This window comes from Coregonus lavaretus, assembly GCF_964263955.1.
Source record: "Coregonus lavaretus genome assembly, chromosome: 1".
NCBI lineage: Eukaryota > Metazoa > Chordata > Actinopteri > Salmoniformes > Salmonidae > Coregonus > Coregonus lavaretus.
In genome coordinates this window covers 73,898,290-73,920,247 of record NC_139988.1, presented here as the reverse complement: position 1 = coordinate 73,920,247, position 21,958 = coordinate 73,898,290, and the positions used below count along the sequence as shown (strand labels likewise).

At 44.9% G+C, this 21,958-nt stretch overlaps 1 protein-coding gene across 1 annotated transcript in view; it reads left to right on the top strand.

Moving 5' to 3' along the window:
- Positions 1-21,958, top strand: part of LOC311099670 (eukaryotic translation initiation factor 3 subunit C-like) — a 104,899-nt gene that overhangs the window by 64,395 nt on the left and 18,546 nt on the right. The window contains 6 exon segments of the mRNA XM_084140390.1: positions 15,187-15,378; positions 17,124-17,295; positions 18,196-18,355; positions 18,675-18,740; positions 19,489-19,576; positions 19,762-19,927. Coding sequence (XP_083996516.1) covers positions 15,187-15,378; positions 17,124-17,295; positions 18,196-18,355; positions 18,675-18,740; positions 19,489-19,576; positions 19,762-19,927 — 844 coding nt within the window.

The following is a 21,958-nucleotide window of genomic DNA, read 5'->3' as shown; positions in this document are numbered from 1 at the left end:
AGCAAAATGTTAAAATGTCATTAGACAGAGGCACGAACGTGAGTGGAAGAGTCTTTTAAATCGTAATTCTATCAATGGCTCGCTCCACGTGAATTATAAGGCAGACAACTGTCTGGCCCTATCGACTGCATGTCCTGACCATTGATGCCTTCCCTTGAGAAAGGGTTGCATATCAAGTGTGGCACCAAGTGTAGCCAAGTTTTATTTATTTTTATTTCACCTTTATTTAACCAGGTAAGCCAGTTGAGAACAAGTTCTCATTTACAACTGCGACCTGACCAAGATAAAGCAAAGCAGTGCGATAAAAACAACAACACAGAGTTACATATGGGGTAAAAAACATAAAGTCAAAAATACAACAGAAAATATATATACAGTGTGTGCAAATGTAGCAAGTTATGGAGGTAAGGCAATAAATAGGCTATAGTGCAAAATAATTACAATAGTATTAACACTGGAATGCTAGATGTGCAAATAGAGATACTGGGGTGCAAAAGAGCAAAATAAATAACAATATAGGGATGAGGTAGTTGGGTGGGCTAATTTCAGATGGGCTGTGTACAGGTGCAGTGATCGGTAAGGTGCTCTGACAACTGATGCTTAAAGTTAGTGAGGGAGATAAGAGTCTCCAGCTTCAGAGATTTTTGCAATTCGTTCCAGTCATTGGCAGCAGAGAACTGGAAGGAATGGCGGCCAAAGGAGGTGTTGGCTTTGGGAATGACCAGTGAGATATACCTGCTGGAGCGCAGACTACAGGTGGGTGCTGCTATGGTGACCAATGAGCTAAGATAAGGCGGGGATTTGCCTAGCAGTGATTTATAGATGGCCTGGAGCCAGTGGGTTTGACGACGAACATGTAGTGAGGACCAGCCAACAAGAGCGTACAGGTCACAGTGGTGGGTAGTGTATGGGGCTTTGGAGACAAAACGGATGGCACTGTGATAGACTACATCCAATTTGCTGAGTAGAGTGTTGGAGGCTATTTTGTAAATGACATCGCCGAAGTCAAGGATCGGTAGGATAGTCAGTTTAACGAGGGCATGTTTGGCAGCATGAGTGAAGGAGGCTTTGTTGCGAAATAGGAAGCCGATTCTAGATTTAACTTTGGATTGGAGATTCTTTATGTGAGTCTGGAAGGAGAGTTTACAGTCTAACCAGACACCTAGGTATTTGTAGTTGTCCACATACTCTAGGTCAGACCCGTCGAGAGTGGTGATTCTAGTCGGGTGGGCGGGTGCCAGCAGCGTTCGATTGAAAAGCATGCATTTAGTTTTACTAGTGTTTAAGAGCAGTTGGAGGCTACTGAAGGAGTGTTGTATGGCATTGAAGCTCGTTTGGAGGTTTGTTAACACAGTGTCCAATGAAGGGCCAGATGTATACAAAATGGTGTCGTCTGCGTAGAGGTGGATCTGAGAGTCACCAGCAGCAAGAGCGACATCATTGATATACACGGAGAAAAGTGTCAGCCCAAGAATAGAACCCTGTGGCACCCCCATAGAGACTGCCATAGGTCCAGACAACAGGCCCTCCGATTTGACACACTGAACTCTATCTGAGAAGTAGTTGGTGAACCAGGCGAGGCAGTCATTTGAGAAACCAAGGCTATTAAGTCTGCCAATAAGAATGCGGTGGTTGACAGAGTCGAAAGCCTTGGCCAGGTCGATGAAGACGGCTGCACAGTACTGTCTATTATCAATCGCGGTTATAATATCGTTTAGGACCTTGAGCGTGGCTGAAGTGCACCCATGACCAGCTCGGAAACCGGATTGCATAGCGGAGAAGGTACGGTGGTATTCTAAATGGTCGGTGATCTGTTTGTTAACTTGGCTTTCAAATACTTTTGAAAGGCAGGGCAGGATGGATATAGGTCTGTAGCAGTTTGGATCTAGAGTGTCACCCCCTTTGAAGAGGGGGATGACCGCGGCAGCTTTCCAATCTCTGGGGATCTCAGACGTTATGAAAGAGAGGTTGAACAGACTAGTAATAGGGGTTGCGACAATTTCGGCGGCTAGTTTTAGAAAGAAAGGGTCCAGATTGTCTAGCCCAGCTGATTTGTAGGGGTCCAGATTTTGCAGCTCTTTCAAAACGTCAGCTGTCTGAATTTGTGTGAAGGAGAAGCGGGGGGAGCATGGGCAAGTTTCAGCGGAGGGTGCAGAGTTGGTGGCCGGGGTAGTGGTAGCCAGATGGAAAGCATGGCCAGCTGTAGCAAAATGCTTGTTGAAATTCTCGATTATTGTAGATTTATCGGTGGTGATAGTGTTTCCTAGCCTCAGTGCAGTGGGCAACTGGGAGGAAGTGCTCTTATTCTCCATGGACTTTACAGTGTCCCAAAACTTTTTGGAGTTAGTGCTACAGGATGCAAATTTCTGTTTGAAAAAGTTTGCCTTTGCTTTCCTGACTGCTTGTGTATATTGGTTCCTAACTTCCCTGAAAAGTTGCATATCGCGGGGGCTATTTGATGCTAATGCAGTACGCCACAGGATGTTTTTGTGCTGGTCAAGGGCAGTCAAGTCTGAGGAGAACCAGGGGCTATATCGGTTCTTAGTTCTGTATTTTTTGAATGGGGCATGTTTATTTAAGATGGAGAGGAAATTACTTTTAAGGAACAACCAGGCATCCTCTACTGACGGAATGAGATCTATATCCATCCAGGATACCTGGGCCAGGTCAATTAGGAAGGCCTGCTCGCTAAAGTGTTTTAGGGAGCGTTTGACAGTGATGAGGGGTGGTCGTTTGACCGCGGACCCGTTACGGACGCAGGCAATAAGGCAGTGATCGCTGAGATCCTGGTTGAAGACAGCGGAGGTGTATTTAGAGGGTATGTTAGTCAGGATGATATCTATGAGGGTACCCATGTTTACGGATTTAGGGTTGTACCTGATAGGTTCGTTGATAATTTGCGTGAGGTTGAGGGCATCTAGTTTGGATTGTAGGATGGCCGGGGTATTAAGCATATCCCAATTTAGGTCACCAAGCAGTACGAACTCTGAGGATAAATGGGGGGCAATCAATTCACATATGGTGTCCAGGGCACATCTGGGGGCTGAGGGGGGTCTGTAGCAAGCGGTAACAGTGAGAGACTTATTTCTGGAAAGGTGGATTTTTAGAAGTAGAAGCTCAAACTGTTTGGGCACAGACCTGGATAGTATGATAGAGCTCTGCAGGCTATCTCTACAGTAGATTGCAACTCCACCCCCTTTGGCAGTTCTATCTAGACGGAAAATGTTATAGTTGGGGATGGAAATTTCAGAATTTTTGGTGGCCTTCCTGAGCCAGGATTCAGACACTGCTAGAACATCAGGGTTGGCGGAGTGTGCTAACGCAGTGAATAACTCAAACTTAGGAAGTAGACTTCTGATATTTATGTGCAAGAAACCAAGACTTTTGCGATTACAGAAGTCAGCAAATGATAGCGCCTGGGGAGTAGGAGTGATACTGAGGGCTGCAGGGCCTGGGTTAGCCTCTACATCACCAGAGGAACAGAGGAGGACTAGAATAAGGATACAGCTAAAGGCTTTAAGAACTGGTCTTCTAGTGCGTTGGGTACATAGAATAAAGGGGGCAGATTTCCGGGTGTTGTAGAAAAGATTCAGGGCATTATGTACAGACAAGGATATGGAAGGATATGAGTAAAGTGGGGGTAAACCTAAGCGTTGGGTAACAATGAAAGAGATAGTATCACTAGAGGCACCAATTGAGTCAGTCTCTGCGTGTATGGGGGGTGGGACAAAGGAGCTATCTAAGGCAGGTTTAGCTGGGCTGGGGAATCTACAGAGAAATAGTACAATTAGAAATAACCGAAACAACAATAAGCTAACCATGTTTGGGCTGAGGCTAAACATAAACAGGACGTAGTACCGTAAAAAGGAACAGTCCAGCAGACATCAGCTGTATAGCTGAGTTATCATAAGGTCCGGTGAACAGCAATAGGATAGTTCGGAGGCTGCTAAAGCATTAGCAAGTAAGAGGCCACGGCTAGCGTGTGCTAGCGGGCCGGTGCTAGCAGATGGAATCTTCGTGGTCGACGTCGTCGTAACCACATCAGACGATTTCGTCGGCAGACCAGTCGTGTAGGATCGGCGGGGCTCCGTGTCAACACTAGGTTGTCCCGTCCGGTTGACAGAGAGGTAGATAGCCGGGAGATGGGCCTAGCTCAGGATGATTAGCCAGACCACAGCGTCCATTTAGTTGCAGCTAGCTGGTAGCGATGAATCCGGAGTTAAAGGTCCAGTGATTCAGTGATTCTGGCAGAAAAACTGATATGTTCTGGGTCGATAACGCGCTGTGCAGACTGGCCGAATATCCGGTGATTAATATCCAGTGATTAAATTAATCCCGCAGAAAAAAATCCAATGTTCTGGGTGAAATACCGCTAACTGTGGCTAATAGCAAGTAGCTAGTTAGCTGGCTAGCTAGTTTCAACTGGAGATTCTAGATAAAAGGTAAGTCAATAATAGAATCCGTTCCACATTGAGTGAGGCGGGTTGCAGGAAAGTATATTTTGTAGAAGGATGAAAAGTCTGATAGGGAAATATGTACGAAAAATACAAAAAAACAGGGTATTTACAGGCTATTTACAGACACACGACAAAAACAGAACTGCACTACTTCGCCATCTTGGAAACAAGAAGTCTTGAGCAATCAGGAATCCTCTTTCTGCCATCACCTGGTCTCCAGGATTGATACATGCATGAAAGTCAGACTTTGCTGCTGTAATGTCTTTGTCTGAGATTCTCCCTCCCAAAAGCTTTGAAACAAACGAAATGGCATCATATGGTATGATGCCAATTACAGCTTTCTGTGTTATGGTGTTTGTAGCTAGACCAGGTTTGTGCCCTTGCCCTCAAATTTAATGGCCTCATAATAAATAAATATAATTCTTGCATTTTTCCGGCATATTCTTCAACATCTTTGCTAATTGCAAGGCAATAACAAACCACAAACGCCGTGCCAGAACAGGTATTGTTTGATTAATTATTTTTAACACACAAGCAGCAGACACCCGGGAATTAAATGTTAAGTCTGTGTTGAGTCCATGCCGTAACTCAGTAGTTTTCAAACTATTTCAGCGGGGACACCATGTTTTGCCCCAAGAATTTATTGCGATCCCACCCCACCCCTAATCGAATGACACAACCATAAAATCTGTAAATGTTGATTTTTCAACAACAAATAACCTTCAATTAATTGCATTTATCTTTTATCAAAATGTAAATTCATTTCCCGAAGCTCCCCAGGTCTAAGTTCTAGACCTCAGCTGAATCTGGTAATGAATGGTGTAGCTGTTGAACAAGTTGAGGAGACTAAATTACTTGGCGTTACCTTAGATTGTAAACTGTCATGGTCAAAATACACTGCTCAAAAAACATTTAACAACACTTAAACAACACATCCTAGATCTGAATGAATGAAATAATCTTATTAAATACTTTTTTCTTTACATAGTTGAATGTGCTGACAACAAAATAACACAAAAATTATCAATGGAAATCAAATGTATCAACCCATGGAGGTCTGGATTTGGAGTCACCCTCAAAATTAAAGTGGAAAACCACACTACAGGCTGATCCAACTTTGATGTAATGTCCTTAAAACAAGTCAAAATGAGGCTCAGTAGTGTGTGTGGCCTCCACGTGCCTGTATGTGCCTCCCTACAACGCCTGGGTATGCTCCTGATGAGGTGGCGGATGGTCTCCTGAGGGATCTCCTCCCAGACCTGGACTAAAGCATCCGCCAACTCCTGGACAGTCTGTGGTGCAATGTGGCGTTGGTGGATGGCGCGAGACATGATGTCCCAGATGTGCTCAATTGGATTCAGGTCTGGGGAACGGGCGGGCCAGTCCATAGCATCAATGCCTTCCTCTTGCAGGAACTGCTGACACTCCAGCCACATGAGGTCTAGCATTGTCTTGCATTAGGAGGAACCCAGGGCCAACCGCACCAGCATATGGTCTCACAAGGGGTCTGCGGATCTCATCTCGGTACCTAATGGCAGTCAGGCTACCTCTGGCTGTGCGGCCCCCCAAAGAAATGCCACCCCACACCATGACTGACCCACCGCCAAACCGGTCATGCTGGAGGATGTTGCAGGCAGCAGAGCGTTCTCCACGGACTCTGTCACGTCTGTCACATGTGCTCAGTGTGAACCTGCTTTCATCTGTGAAGAGCACAGGGCGCCAGTCGCGAATTTGCCAATCTTGGTGTTCTCTGGCAAATGCCAAACGTCCTGCACGGTGTTGGGCTGTAAGCACAACCCCCACCTGTGGACGTCGGGCCCTCATACCACCCTCATGGAGTCTGTTTCTGACCGTTTGAGCAGACACATTTTGCAGGGCTCTGGCAGTGCTCCTCCTGCTCCTCCTTGCACAAAGGCGGAGGTAGCGGTCCTGCTGCTGGGTTGTTGCCCACCTACGGCCTCCTCCACGTCTCCTGATGTACTGGCCTGTCTCCTGGTAGCGCCTCCATGCTCTGGACACTACGCTGACAGACACAGCAAACCTTCTTGCTACAGCTCGCATTGATGTGCCATCCTGGATGAACTGCACTACCTGAGCCACTTGTGTGGGTTGTAGACTCCGTCTCATGCTACCACTAGAGTGAAAGCACCGCCAGCATTCAAAAGTGACCAAAACATCAGCCAGGAAGCATAGGAACTGAGAAGTGGTCTGTGGTCACCACCTGCAGAACCACTTCTTTATTGGGGGTGTCTTGCTAATTGCCTATAATTTCCACCTGTTGTCTATTCCATTTGCACAACAGCATGTGAAATTTATTGTCAATCAGTGTTGCTTCCTAAGTGGACAGTTTGATTTCACAGAAGTGTGATTGACTTGGAGTTACATTATGTTGTTTAAGTGTTCCGTTAATTTTTTTGAGCAGTGTACATTTACTCAATAAAATTAACTTTCAAATTATCTTTCTCAAAAGCGTTTGTATATTGTCCCATACAATAATCTATACTCTTTACTTTTTGTTCCTATTTTTTACATTTTGGCGACCATACTGCAGTTCCCTGGGGTCGTGACCCTGACTTTGAAAACCACTGGCGTAACTTAATCAATGTAAGGAACAATTGGCTTTCCTTTGAAAGAATCCTCTCACTAATTAATTGTGATACCAGGTTAAAAAATCCACACAAAAACAACCATGCTGGGAATCCCACAGTAGTATGAGAAAAATCTATTTCCTCTCTCTCTCTTCATGTGTTTCATTGTTGTTTCTGCTTGTAAAGGTGTCAACAGAGAGCGAGAGGATTTAGATGCCTTCTCTTTGTAGAAGTCTCTCTCTGCTGAAACCCAGCAGCATTGCAGTACTTAACACACTCAAACCGGTGCGCCTGGCACCTACTACCATAGGCACTTGCATTTTTCGTCTTGCCCATTCACCCTCTGAATGGCACACACACAATCCATGTCTCAATTGTCTCAAGACTTAAAAACCCTTCTTTAACCTGTCTCCTCCCCTTCATCTACACTGATTGAGGTGGATTTAACAGGTGACATCAATAAGGGATCTTACCTTTCACCTGGATTCACCTGGTCAGTCTGTCATGGAAAATTTGCAACAAAAGTGCTTTACGGCAATCAAAGGTTATGTAAACGAACCACTGCACTGGACAGTTAGAAAAATAAGCATTAGTGTAGCTAACGTTAACCATGTTGTTGCTAGCCCGTTGGCTAATGACTCATACAACCTACAATGAAGCCAAAGTAAGAAACTATTCTAATGACTTACTTGTTACAAAGTGCTTCCCACAAATCCAATGGTTAATCGTAGTCTGCCAGTTGTTTGACGTTTTTCCTTTGTTTACCAAACACCACCGCTGGAAAGGAGCAACCTTTGCAGAGTAGCTTGATCAGGATCTTCTTGTTTCAAATCAAATCAAATCAAATTATATTTGTCACATACACGTGTTTAGCAGATGTTATTGCGGGTGTAGCGAAATTCTTGTGCTTCTAGCTCCGACAGTGCAGTAATATCTAACAATTTCACAACATATACACACATCTAGTAAGGAATGGAATTTAAGAATATATACATATATGGGAAAGCAATGACAGAGCGGCATGGACTAATATACAGTAGAATATTATAGTATACAGTATATACATATGAGATGAGTAGTGCAAGATATGTAAACATTATTAAAGTGACTAGTGTTCCATTTCTTAAAGTGGCCAGTTATTTCAATAGGCAGTAGCAGCCTGTGCTAGTGATGGCTATTTAACAGTCTGATGGCCTTGAGATAGAAGCTGTTTTTCATTCTCTCGGTCCCAGCTTTGATGCACCTGTACTGACCTTGCCTTCTGGATGATAGCAGGGTGAACAGGCAGTGGCTCGGGTGGTTGATGTCCTTGATGATCTTTTTGGCCTTCCTGTGACATCGGGTGCTGTAGGTGTCTTGGAGGGCGGGTAGTTTGCCCTCAGTAATGCGTTCGGCAGACATTTACATTACATTTACATTTTAGTCATTTAGCAGACGCTCTTATCCAGAGCGACTTACAGGAGCAATTAGGGTTAAGTGCCTTGCTTAAGGGCACATCGACAGATTTTTCACCTAGTCGGCTCGGGGATTAGAACCAGCGACCTTTCGGTTACTGGCACAACGCTCTTACCCACTAAGCTACCTGCCGCCCTGCAGACCACACCACCCTCTGGAGAGCCCTGTGGTTGTGGGCGGTGCAGTTGCCGTACCAGGCGGTGATACAGCCCGACAGGATGCTCTCAATTGTGCATCTGTAAAAGTTTGAGGGTTTTAGGTGCCAAGCCAAATTTCCGAGACAGAAGAGTCATTTTCCTGTGCGTTTTAGCTGCCAACTTTACGTTATTTTCCTTTTTTCCATCGCAACTTTTTTCCCTTATTCAACTTTTTCACTCCGGACGCTTTATCTGGACATGGTTCATCAACATCTTCAACAGCCGAAGCTAAGTAGTAACATTAACATGATGTCTTCTAATTGCAGTCGCTGTACTCATAATATACAGGAGAATTCTCGCCTTACGGCGAGAATAGCTGTGCTACAAGCCCAGCTTCAGACGCAATCGTTAGGCAAGGGTAATATCAGTGTAGGAAAGGAAGAAACAGCGTCTGTGCCACCAGTAAGTACAGACAGTAACGTCAGTATAAATCCCCCCGCACAGTCCCCGCAGCCGGACAACTTTCTCATGGCTTCTGGAGGGAAATACTGTTGGAATGCTCAACCGGTGTCGCTCATTCAGCCGACAGAAACCTTCAACCGGTTTTCCCCATTATGTAGCGAGTCGGAGTCTGAGTCTGAGTCTTCTCTAGTCTCTACTCCTCCCGTTACGGGGTCTGAGACTCCGAAGGCTCCCACCATTAGCTCTGACAAATTGAAAACCCTAGTCATTGGCGACTCCATTACCCGCAGTATTAGACTTAAAACGAATCACCCAGCGATCATACACTGTTTACCAGGGGGCAGGGCTACCGACGTTAAGGCTAATCTAAAGATGGTGCTGGCTAAAGCTAAAACTGGCGAGTGTAGAGAGTATAGAGATATTGTTATCCACGTCGGCACCAACGATGTTAGGATGAAACAGTCAGAGGTCACCAAGTGCAACATAGCTTCAGCGTGTAAATCAGCTAGAAAGATGTGTCGGCATCGAGTAATTGTCTCTGGCCCCCTCCCAGTTAGGGGAAGTGACGAGCTCTACAGCAGAGTCTCAGCACTTAATCGCTGGTTGAAAACTGTTTTCTGCCCCTCCCAAAAGATAACATTTGTGGATAATTGGCCCTCTTTCTGGGACTCACCCACAAACAGGACCAAGCCTGACCTGCTGAGGAGTGACGGACTCCATCCTAGCTGGAGGGGTGCTCTCCTCTTATCTACCAACATAGATAGGGCTCTAACTCCTCTAGCCCCACAGTGAAATAGGGTGCAGGCCAGGCAGCAGGCTGTTAGCCAACCTGCCAGCTTAGTGGAGTCTGCCAATAGCACAGTCAGTGTAGTCAGCTCAGCCATACCCATTGAGACTGTGTCTGTGCCTCGATCTAGGTTGGGCAAAACTAAACATGGCGGTGTTCACCCTAGCAATCTTATTAGGATAAAGACCTCCTCCATTCCTGCCATTATTGAAAGAGATCGTGATACCTCACATCTCAAAATAGGGTTACTTAATGTTAGATCCCTCACTTCAAAGGCAGTCATAGTCAATGAACTAATCACTGATCATAATCTTGATGTGATTGGCCTGACTGAAACATGGCTTAAGCCTGATGAATTTGCTGTGTTAAATGAGGCCTCACCTCCTGGTTACACTAGTGACCATATTCCCCGTGCATCCCGCAAAGGCGGAGGTGTTGCTAACATTTACGATAGCAAATTTCAATTTACAAAAAAAAAAATGGCGTTTTCATCTTTTGAGCTTCTAGTCATGAAATCTATGCAGCCTACTCAATCACTTTTTATAGCTACTGTTTACAGGCCTCCTGGGCCATATACAGCGTTCCTCTCTGAGTTTCCTGAATTCCTATCAGACCTTGTAGTCATAGCAGATCATATTCTAATTTTTGGTGATTTTAATATTCACATGGAGAAGTCCACAGACCCACTCCAAAAGTCTTTCGGAGCCATTATCGACTCAGTGGGTTTTGTCCAACATGTCTCTGGACCTACTCACTGCCACAGTCATACTCTGGACCTAGTTTTGTCCCATGGAATAAATGTTGTAGATCTTAATGTTTTTCCACAAAATCCTGGACTATCGGACCACCATTTTATTACGTTTGCAATCGCAACAAATAATCTGCTCAGACCCCAACCAAGGAGCATCAAAAGCCGTGCTATAAATTCTCAGACAACACAAAAATTCATTGATGCCCTTCCAGACTCCTTCTGCCTACCCAAGGACGTCAGAGGACAAAAATCAGTTAACCACTTAACTGAGGAACTCAATTTAACCTTGCGCAATACCCTAGATGCAGTTGCACCCCTAAAAACGAAAAAGATTTGTCATAAGAAACTAGCTCCCTGGTATACAGAAAATACCCGAGCTTTGAAGCAAGCTTCCAGGAAATTGGAACGGAAATGGCGCCACACCAAACTGGAAGTCTTCCGACTAGCTTGGAAAGACAGTACCGTGCAGTACCGAAGAGCCCTCACTGCTGCTCGATCATCCTACTTTTCCAACTTAATCGAGGAAAATAAGAACAATCCAAAATTTCTTTTTGATACTGTTGCAAAGCTAACTAAAAAGCAGCATTCCCCAAGAGAGGATGGCTTTCACTTCAGCAGTGATAAATTCATGAACTCCTTTGAGGAAAAGATCATGACCATTAGAAAGCAAATTACGGACTCCTCTTTGAATCTGCGTATTCCTCCAGGGCTTAGCTGTCCTGGATCTGCACAGCTCTGCGAGGGCCTGGGATCGGGAGAGACACTTAAGTGTTTTAGTACTATATCTCTTGACACAATGATGAAAATAATCATGGCCTCTAAACCTTCAAGCTGCATACTGGATCCTATTCCTACTAAACTGCTGAAGGAGCTGCTTCCTGTGCTTGGCCCTCCTATGTTGAACATAATAAACAGCTCTCTATCCACCGGATGTGTACCAAACTCACTAAAAGTGGCAGTGATAAAGCCTCTCTTGAAAAAGCCAAACCTTGACCCGGAAAATATAAAAAACTATCGGCCTATATCGAATCTTCCATTCCTCTCAAAAATTTTAGAAAAAGCTGTTGCGCAGCAACTCACTGCCTTTCTGAAGACAAACAATGTATACGAAATGCTTCAGTCTGGTTTTAGACCCCATCATAGCACTGAGACTGCACTTGTGAAGGTGGTAAATGACCTTTTAATGGCGTCAGACCGAGGCTCTGCATCTGTCCTCGTGCTACTAGACCTTAGTGCTGCCTTTGACACCATCGATCACCACATTCTTTTGGAGAGACTGGAAACCCAAATTGGTCTACACGGACAAGTTCTGGCCTGGTTTAGATCCTACCTGTCGGAAAGATATCAGTTTGTCTCTGTGAATGGTCTGTCCTCCGACAAATCAACTGTACATTTCGGTGTTCCTCAAGGTTCCGTTTTAGGACCACTATTGTTTTCACTATATATTTTACCTCTTGGGGATGTTATTCGAAAACATAATGTTAACTTTCACTGCTATGCGGATGACACACAGCTGTACATTTCAATGAAGCATGGTGAAGCCCCAAAATTGCCCTCGCTAGAAGCCTGTGTTTCAGACATAAGGAAGTGGATGGCTGAAAACTTTTTACTTTTAAACTCGGACAAAACAGAGATGCTTGTTCTAGGTCCCAAGAAACAAAGAGATCTTCTGTTAAATCTGACAATTAATCTTGATGGTTGTAAAGTCGTCTCAAATAAAACTGTGAAGGACCTAGGCGTTACTCTTGACCCTGATCTCTCTTTTGACGAACATATCAAGACTGTTTCAAGGACAGCTTTTTTCCATCTACGTAACATTGCAAAAATCAGAAATTTTCTGTCCAAAAATGATGCAGAAAAATTAATCCATGCATTTGTTACTTCTAGGTTAGACTACTGCAATGCTCTATTTTCCGGCTACCCGGATAAAGCACTAAATAAACTTCAGTTAGTGCTAAATACGGCTGCTAGAATCCTGACTAGAACCAAGAAATTTGATCATATTACTCCAGTGCTAGCTTCCCTACACTGGCTTCCTGTTAAGGCAAGGGCTGATTTCAAGGTTTTACTGTTAACCTATAAAGCGTTACATGGGCTTGCTCCTACCTATCTTTCCGAGTTGGTCCTGCCGTACATACCAATACGTACGCTACGGTCACAAGACGCAGGCCTCCTAATTGTCCCTAGAATTTCTAAGCAAACAGCGGGAGGCAGGGCTTTCTCCTATAGATCTCCATTTTTATGGAACAGTCTGCCTACCCATGTGAGAGACGCAGACTCGGTCTCAACCTTTAAGTCTTTACTGAAGACTTATCTCTTCAGTAGGTCATATGATTGAGTGTAGTCTGGCCCAGGAGTGTGAAGGTGAACGGAAAGGCTGGAGCAACGAACAGCCCTTGCTGTCTCTGCCAGGCTAGTTCCCCTCTCCACTGGGGTTCTCTGCCTCTAACCCTGTTGCAGGGGCTGAGTCACTGGCTTGCTGGTGCTCTTTCATGCCGTCCCTGGGAGGGGTGCGTCACTTGAGTGGGTTGAGTTACTGACGTGATCTTCCTGTCTGGGTTGGCGCCCCCCCCTTGGTTTGTGCTGTGGTGGAGACCTCTGTGGGCTATACTCGGCCTTGTCTCAGGATTGTAAGTTGGTGGTTGGGGATATCCCTCTAGTGGTGCGGGGGCTGTGCTTTGGCGGAGTGGGTGGGGTTATATCCTTCCTGTTTGGCCCTGTCCGGGGGTTTCTTCGGATGGGGCCACAGTGTCTCCGGACCGCTCCTGTCTCAGCCTCCAGTATTTATGCTGCAGTAGTTTATGTGTCGGGGGGCTGGGGTTAGTTGGTTATACCTGGAGTACTTCTCCTGTCTTATCCAGTGTCCTGTGTGAATTTAAGTATGCTCTCTCTAATTCTCTCGTTCTCTCTTTCTCTCTGAGAACCTGAGCCCTAGGACCATACGTCAGGACTACCGGGCATGATGACACCTTGCTGTCCCCAGTCCGCCTGGCCTTGCTGCTATTCCAGTTTCAACTGTTCTGCCTGCGGCTACGAAACCCCTACCTGTCCCAGACCTGCTGTTTTCAACTCTTAATGATCGGCTATGAAAAGCCAACTGAGAGACCTGAGCCCTAGGACCATACGTCGGGACTACCGGCCGTGGTGACTCCTTGCTGTCCCCAGTCCGCCTGGCCTTGCTGCTATTCCAGTTTCAACTGTTCTGCCTGCGGTTATGGAACCCCTACCTGTCCCAGACCTGCTGTTTTCAACTCTTAATGATCGGCTATGAAAAGCCAACTGAGATTTATTCCTGATTATTATTTGACCATGCTTGTCACTTATGAACATTTTTGAACATCTTGGCATGGTTCTGTTATAATCTCCACCCGGCACAGCCAGAAGAGGACTGGCCACCCCTCATAGCCTGGTTCCTCTCTAGGTTTCTTCCTAGGTTTTGCCTTTCTAGGGAGTTTTTCCTAGCCACCGTGCTTCTACACCTGCATTACTAGCTGTTTGGGGTTTTAGGCTGGGTTTCTGTACAGCACTTCGAGATATTAGCTGATGTAAGAAGGGCTATATAAAATAAAATTGATTGATTCAGCCTCCTGAGGTTTGAGCTTGTTTATCCAAGCTTTTCTTTGACTTTTTGCGATTTAGTTTTTCCCTGTGGCAAATCGATAAAACCCTAATCCCCCCCACCTCCCCCCCACCCCACCCTTTTTCGAAAATACGGCCTTGCACCCCCAAACACAGCATGATTTTGGCATTATGATAAATGTAAATGGTCCGTCAGGTCTACCAATCTTAATGCGTTCACATTAGTCCAAATTCCGACGGTTACAACAACCCAAAACTAACAGAGCAGCCTTTGTTTACAAACATTCTGATTTGGTCTATATGACTTCATTTACTTACATATTTTTTGTGTGCTAATATCACATAGGCTTTTCTTTATTTGGGGCTTCTTCACCATCTAAGGAAGTGGAAACTCAATTAATTGGCTAGACCGCTAAATATAATAGGCTGCCAGTTAGACGTGTAATTGATTTATCTAACAGTACATTTAATGTTTTAAAAATGTGGCATGATACTATCCAATGATGTCTATATAGGCCTATGCAAACACAAGGAATTGGTCGATGCGCACTTCACCCGCTCTGAATCTCAAAGATCCATACCAGTTGTAAAAACTGTGCTAGAAATCTCTATTGAGAGTTCAGAAATAAATTGTATGTCTACAGAAGCTGTCTACTCGAAGTGCCCAGGGCAGGGCAGACACTTTGATTGCAGGGATCAGGATAAGCCTGTTTGACCAAATCAAGGTTTAAGCCGCCCCGAAAACAGAAAGCTTTGAGTGAAGTTACCAACTAGAATTTGCAGCTGGCACTGATGCGACCAAGTAAACATTAAACTTGAATAGCTAAGTCAAAGAGACACATTTTATTAAATGGTCCCACTCTGGAGCCCTGCACTCAAAATATGTTTTTGCGTATGTACATCCACCCACACAGACTGCTAGAACTATCTGTGTGTGACCATGTCTCCCCCAACCCTCTCCCCCTTCCAGATCCTGTACAACAGGACCATGGTGCAGCTGGGGATCTGTGCCTTCCGCCAGGGCATGATCAAGGATGCCCACAATGCCCTGCTGGACATCCAATCGAGTGGCCGCGCCAAGGAGCTGCTGGGCCAGGGCCTGCTCATGAGGAACATGCAGGAGAGGAACGCCGAGCAGGAGAAAATCGAGAAGAGGCGACAGGTAAGCTACGGCTCAGCTAAGCTAAACTCCGCAAAGAGACCACTGGTCGGCTACGGATAGGTTAGGCCCAGCAGAAAATACCAGAGGTAGCCTGAGGATAGGCATATGAATCAAATCTTTTAAACAATTATTTTTGATGAAACTAATGGTTCACTTTGCCGTTATAAAAGTTTGGATTGGTTCAATCGCAGTGACTCAAAATAATCATTTGTGAATCGCGAACAGTAATTTTAGCAACAAATATTAGCTGTAGCCTCGCTTGGTAAGGTCACTAGGTGTTGTACTAAAGGTTGTTAGTAGTAGTATTTTTACAAGGGGTGCGTTCACCTCTTATTTTTTCAGATATTTAATCTTTATTCACTCGCTCGCGTCACTTTTCGAAAAATATGAAATCCATTAAACAGTCAATCAACTTTGTATCGTCTTAGGATGATATACACAACATAACCAAAAGTATGTGGGCACCTGCTCTTCAAACATCTCATTCAAAAATCATGGGCATTAATATGGAGATGGTCCCCCCTTGCTGCTATAACAGCCTCAACTCTTCTGGGAAGGCTTTCCACTAGATGTTGGAACATTGCTGCGGGGACTTGCTTCCATTCAGCCACGAGCATTAGTGTGGTCGGGCACTGATGTTGGGCGATTAGGCCTGGCTCACAGTCGGCTTTCCAAATAATCCCAAAGGTATTAGATGGGGTTGAGATCAGGGCTCAGTGCAGACCAGTCAAGTTCTTCCACACCGATCTCGACAAACCATTTCTGTATGGACCTCGCTTTGTGCACGGGGGTATGGTCATGCTGAAACAGGAAAGGGCCTTCCCCAAACTGTTGCTACAAAGTTGGAAGCACAGAATGGTCTAGAATGTCATTGTATGCTGTAGCGTTAAGATTTCCTTTCACTGGAACTAAGGGGCCTAGCCCAAACCATGGAAAAACAGCCCCAGACTATTATTCCTCTTCCACCAAACTTTACAGTTGGCACTATGCATTAGGGCAGGTAGCGTTCTCCTGGCTTCCGCCAAACCCAGGTTTGTTCGTCGGACTGCCAGATGGTTAAGCGTGATTCATTACTCCAGAGAACGCGTTTCCACTGCTCCAGAGTCAATGGTGGAGAGCTTTACACCACTCAAGTCGACGCTTAGCATTGCGCATGGTGATCTTAGGCTTGTGTGCGGCTGCTCGGCCATGGAAACCCATTTCATGAAGCTCCCGAAGAAACAGTTATTGTGCTTATGTTGCTTCCAGAGGCAATTTGGAACTCGGTAGTGAATGTTGCAACCGAAGACAGGCAATATTTACGCGCTTCAGCACTCGGCGATCCCGTTCTGTGAGCTTGTGTGGCCTACCACTTTGCAACTGAGCCGTTGTTGCTCCTAGACATTTCCACTTCTCAATAACAGCACTTACAGTTGACCGGGGCAGCTCTAGCAGGGCAGAACTGACTTGTTTTACGAACTGACTTGTTGGAAAGGTGGCATCCTATGACGTTGAAAGTCACTGAGCTCTTCAGGAAAGCCATTCTACTGCCAATGTTTGTCCATGGAGATTGCATGGCTGTGTGCTCGATTTTATACACCTGTCGGCAACGGGTGTGGCTGAAACAGCCGAATCCACTAATTTGAAGGGGTGTCCACATACTTTTGTATATAAATAGTGTACTATAGTCTCTTTATGAATATTGTACAGTATTACACTGACTGTAGTTGGTTTCCGACGTGACATTGTTATCCATCTTGTTTCAGGTTCCCTTCCACATGCACATCAACCTGGAGCTGCTGGAGTGCGTGTACCTGGTGTCTGCCATGCTTCTGGAGATCCCCTACATGGCAGCCCATGAGTTTGATGCCCGCCGCAGAATGATCAGCAAGCAGTTCCACCACCAGCTCAGGGTGGGCGAGAGGCAGCCCCTTCTGGGTACGTACAGTAGACTGTGCAGACAAAGCAGGGTTGTGTTCGTTATGCACTAAATGGAAGAAAAAAGACAGAAACTGGGAGGGACTACCAGGACCTGTCCAATAATAAATGCTATTTAATTTTTTTTTCAAACTTTTTCTGTTGAGTGCTCTAATGAACACAGCCTAGTTTAGGACCAAAATGTGGGTGGTTACATACCTAGATAAAAGACGGACAGGATTTAAAGGGGCAGTGCAGTCAAATACGTGTTTAAAATGTATTTCCACACTATGAGGTTGGAATAATACTGTGAAATTGTGATAATGCATTTTAGTGTAAGAGCTGCATGAAAAGACAGCCTGAAATTTCAGCATGTTTGGCTGGGTGGGGTTTTTGGACTGCCTGGTGACATCACCAGCCAGTCCAGAAATAAGTTAATAGACCAATAAGAGAGTTTGTCCTGCTCTCTGCCAATAACAGCTAGTTACACATCCCTCCCATTAGGCTCTTCCAAATATGCCCCTCTCTGACCACTCTCAGACAGTCCTTGCAAAATTCTTGCTTGAGAAGTAGCATTTTTCCAAGAAGCTGTTTTTGTTTCTTTTTGACCATTTTAATTGAAAACAATCACAGTAAGGTACTTAATTCTTAACCAGAAATTATTTGATATTGTGATAAAAACGGCTGCATTAGACCTTTAAGAAGACATAGGGGCACATTTTTTTTGTTTTTGTTTTCTGATTAGCCTTCACAATATAAAAAATATCCAGTAATCCCGAGATGTACTTTGAGGAAAGTGGGTGGCTAAGAATGTCATTAATCCTTACGATAAGATTGTACAGCTAATACAGACAAGTACCAATACAGATACAGCAATGGACATACACTAAACAAATCTATCCCTCTCCATGGCCCTTCCAGGACCCCCAGAAAGCATGCGCGAGCACGTGGTCGCGGCCAGCAAGTCCATGAAGATGGGCGACTGGCGCACCTGCCACTCATTCATCATCAACGAGAAGATGAACAGCAAGGTTTGGGACCTATTCCCTGAGACGCAGTGCATACGAGAGATGCTTGTCAGGTGAGTGTGTCGAAAATGGATGATATAAAAGGGCTGCTTTAACCCCTATTGTGCAACTGTCCCCCATTTTATCAGTAGTCGTATTTCAGTAGGCAGTATCAACGAATCGCAGCCTGGAATGGTTGAATAAAATGAATTCAATCAAGTTGTAGTAGGGCTAATAAAACAACCCTTTAGTAGCTTTCCTTTAGAAAAATAAAGTTGCACACTAGTACTCACAGTAGTTTGTAATTTCATGACTGAACTAATGTTTCGGCAACACAGTGCCTCCTTCAGAGGTATCATTCCTGTAACGTTTCCTGATGGTTTGTGGTTGCAGGAAGATCCAGGAGGAGTCTTTGAGGACGTACCTGTTAACCTACAGCAGCGTTTACGACTCCATCAGGTAATAACTTTTAAAACTAATCGGGCGGTTTCCCAGTTATAGATTAAGCCTAGTCCTGGACTAAAAAGCACTTTCAATGGAGATTGTCTATTCCGTGTAGCCTGGTCCCCAACTGTTGTATAGCCAACTCCTATGGCATGACAACGACCATGGGGATTACTATATGCTTATTCTGGCGTAGTCAGCCTTCCAAAATCCCGTCTTGTTCACTCAGCTATTGGAAGTCTGGTGAACTTCATGTTTGGGTTTCTGCCAGAGTCGGTGACATTCAGTGCTCGCATTTGATTGGCTCTGAGTAGAAATGGCGTTTCCCCTCCGGAGAGGCATTTCCTTGTCTATCGTGTTTTCGTTTTTTTGTCCATATCTCGGTTTTAGTAGCCTATGCGGCATTCGTTTTGTATCTTATGTATGCCAACTTGTTGCAAGTCAACATTTGTTTTTGAAACACAATGTCTTTTAAGAACTGCACCCATGCAAAATCCTTGATTGGTTTGATGTGTCAACACGTCACTAGAGTCCATCTAGACTACCAAACTCAACCCAAGCAAGACTGCTTCCTGAGGAGTTGCTTTCTAACTACTGTGAGAAACCTGGGATTCGGAGGCTACCATTGGTTATACAGCACAAAATGATCTGGGACCAGGCTACATCTACTCTGCCTCTTTATATCATTTGCTTGCCTGGTTAAACAGATGAATGGATAAAATAAAATAAACGAATTTCTCCTTCCCCTTTTATTGTGTCTCAGTATGGAGACGCTGAAGGAGATGTTTGAGCTGGAGCTGCCCATGGTGCACAGTATCATCCGCAAGATGATCATCAACGAAGAGCTCATGGTAAAACCCACGGCATCAATGTGTCATGTGTAAACCGTACAGCACCATAGACTTAATAAAGCTAGATGACATGATTGTATGAATCTGGAGGTGTAATATGTAATATGAGGTGTGTCTCTCTGAATGGCTTTCGCCTGTGTGTGTGTCTGTCTGTCCATGTCTCGTCTGTGTCGCTCCTCCCCCAGGCATCCCTGGACCAGCCCACCCAGACGGTGGTGATGCACCGCACAGAGCCCACCTCCCTCCAGAACATGGCCCTGCAGCTGGCCGAGAAGCTGGGTGGCCTGGTGGAGAACAACGAGCGCGTTTTTGACCTCAAGCAGGGCGTCTACGGAGGCTACTTCAACAGAGGTTAGTGAAGCAGCCACATAGAATACATGTGCAGAGCCTTTCGTCTAGTGGTAACACCTGACTCCTAGCACATACATGCCAACCGCAGAGACCGGGGTTCAATCTCCGTGTCCGCCATTTATACGGTCTCCCTTCTAGGGCTGACATGGTAATTGTATAACCGTGTAACCGACGATTATGGATGAAGACCGTAAATAAAATAAAATAAAATAACCGTCATAACCGTTCGAATACATACATTTTATTGTATTTTTAAGTACATATGCCCAATAGCGGTAGTGTACATGAATGAGTATTATAAATAATAGTTTTTCTACCTTAATCCGTCAAACGGTCTCCATCTTCTCCCTCTAAAATGCGCTCTCTCCTTAAAATATACTCCCTTTGATGCTGTAACATGATCTGTATCTACCTTATGTGCCCAGCTATACGTTTTATCCGGGGGGGCCAGTATGAAAAATGTATGCACTCACTAATTGGGAGTCGCTCTGGATAAGAGCGTCTGCTAAATGACTAAAATGTAAATGTAATCCGGTTTGTAAAGATGCAAAAACAATGCTAAAAACCACCATCTCTGCTGAAATGAACTACCAAATGTGATTCTTGTTGAGTGTGGACCTTTATAAGGGAATGTGAATCTGAGAAGGTGATGAAAACGGTTTTGAATAGATGGAATACAGCTTTTGTCAGATTTGACTTTGTAGCATGTTAGGAGAACTTCCGCAGCAGGTTAGGATAATTAATGTAGTAGGTTAGGATAATTAGTTTAAGGTTATGAAAAGGGTTAGGGTTAGATAAAATGCCCCCAAAATCTTTTGACGTTAATTTGACCAAAGATCTATCTCTTCTAGCCATGACCGATGAAAACCGAAGTTGAAATCCATGCTAGACTAGCAAAAGTGATGCATGTGTGCAACAGCATGATCACTGCTTCAAATATTTGTATATATAACCCAAGATAGACCACAGCCTGTCGTTTCCAATGGGAGCACATTAATCATAGAGGGCAGAACAAGCAAGGTGGTGGGCAGAGCCAAGCACGCGCAAGCGAGATCCTATTGGTGCGATCTAGGATGTATTTACATACAGTGGGGAGAACAAGTATTTGATACACTGCCGATTTTGCAGGTTTTCCTACTTACAAAGCATGCAGAGGTCTGTAATTTTTAACATAGGTACACTTCAACTGTGAGAGACGGAATCTGAAACAAATATCAAGAAAATCACATTGTATGATTTTTAAGTAATTAATTTGCATTTTATTGCATGACATAAGTATTTGATACATCAGAAAAGCAGAACTTAATATTTGGTACAGGAACCTTTGTTTGCAATTACAGAGATCATACGTTTCCTGTAGGTCTTGACCAGGTTTGCACACACTGCAGCAGGGATTTTGGCCCACTCCTCCATACAGACCTTCTCCAGATCCTTCAGGTTTCGAGGCTGTCGCTGGGCAATACGGATTTTCAGCTCCCTCCAAAGATGTTCTATTGGGTTCAGGTCTGGAGACTGGCTAGGCCACTCCAGGACCTTGAGATGCTTCTAATGGAGCCACTCCTTAGTTGCCCTGGCTGTGTGTTTCGGGTCGTTGTCATGCTGGAAGACCCAGCCACGACCCATCTTCAATGCTCTTACTGAGGGAAGGAGGTTGTTGGCCAAGATCTTGCGATACATGGCCCCATCCATCCTCCCCTCAATACGGTGCAGTCGTCCTGTCCCATTTGCAGAAAAGCATCCCCAAAGAATGATGTTTCCACCTCCATGCTTCACGGTTGGGATGGTGTTCTTGGGGTTGAACTCATCCTTCTTCTTCCTCCAAACACGGCGAGTGGAGTTTAGACCAAAAAGCTATATTTTTGTCTCGTCAGACCACATGACCTTCTCCCATTCCTCCTCTGGATCATCCAGATGGTCATTGGCAAACTTCAGATGGGCCTGGACATGCGCTGGCTTGAGCAGGGGGACCTTGCGTGCGCTGCAGGATTTTAATCCATGACGGCGTAGTGTGTTACTAATGGTTTTCTTTGA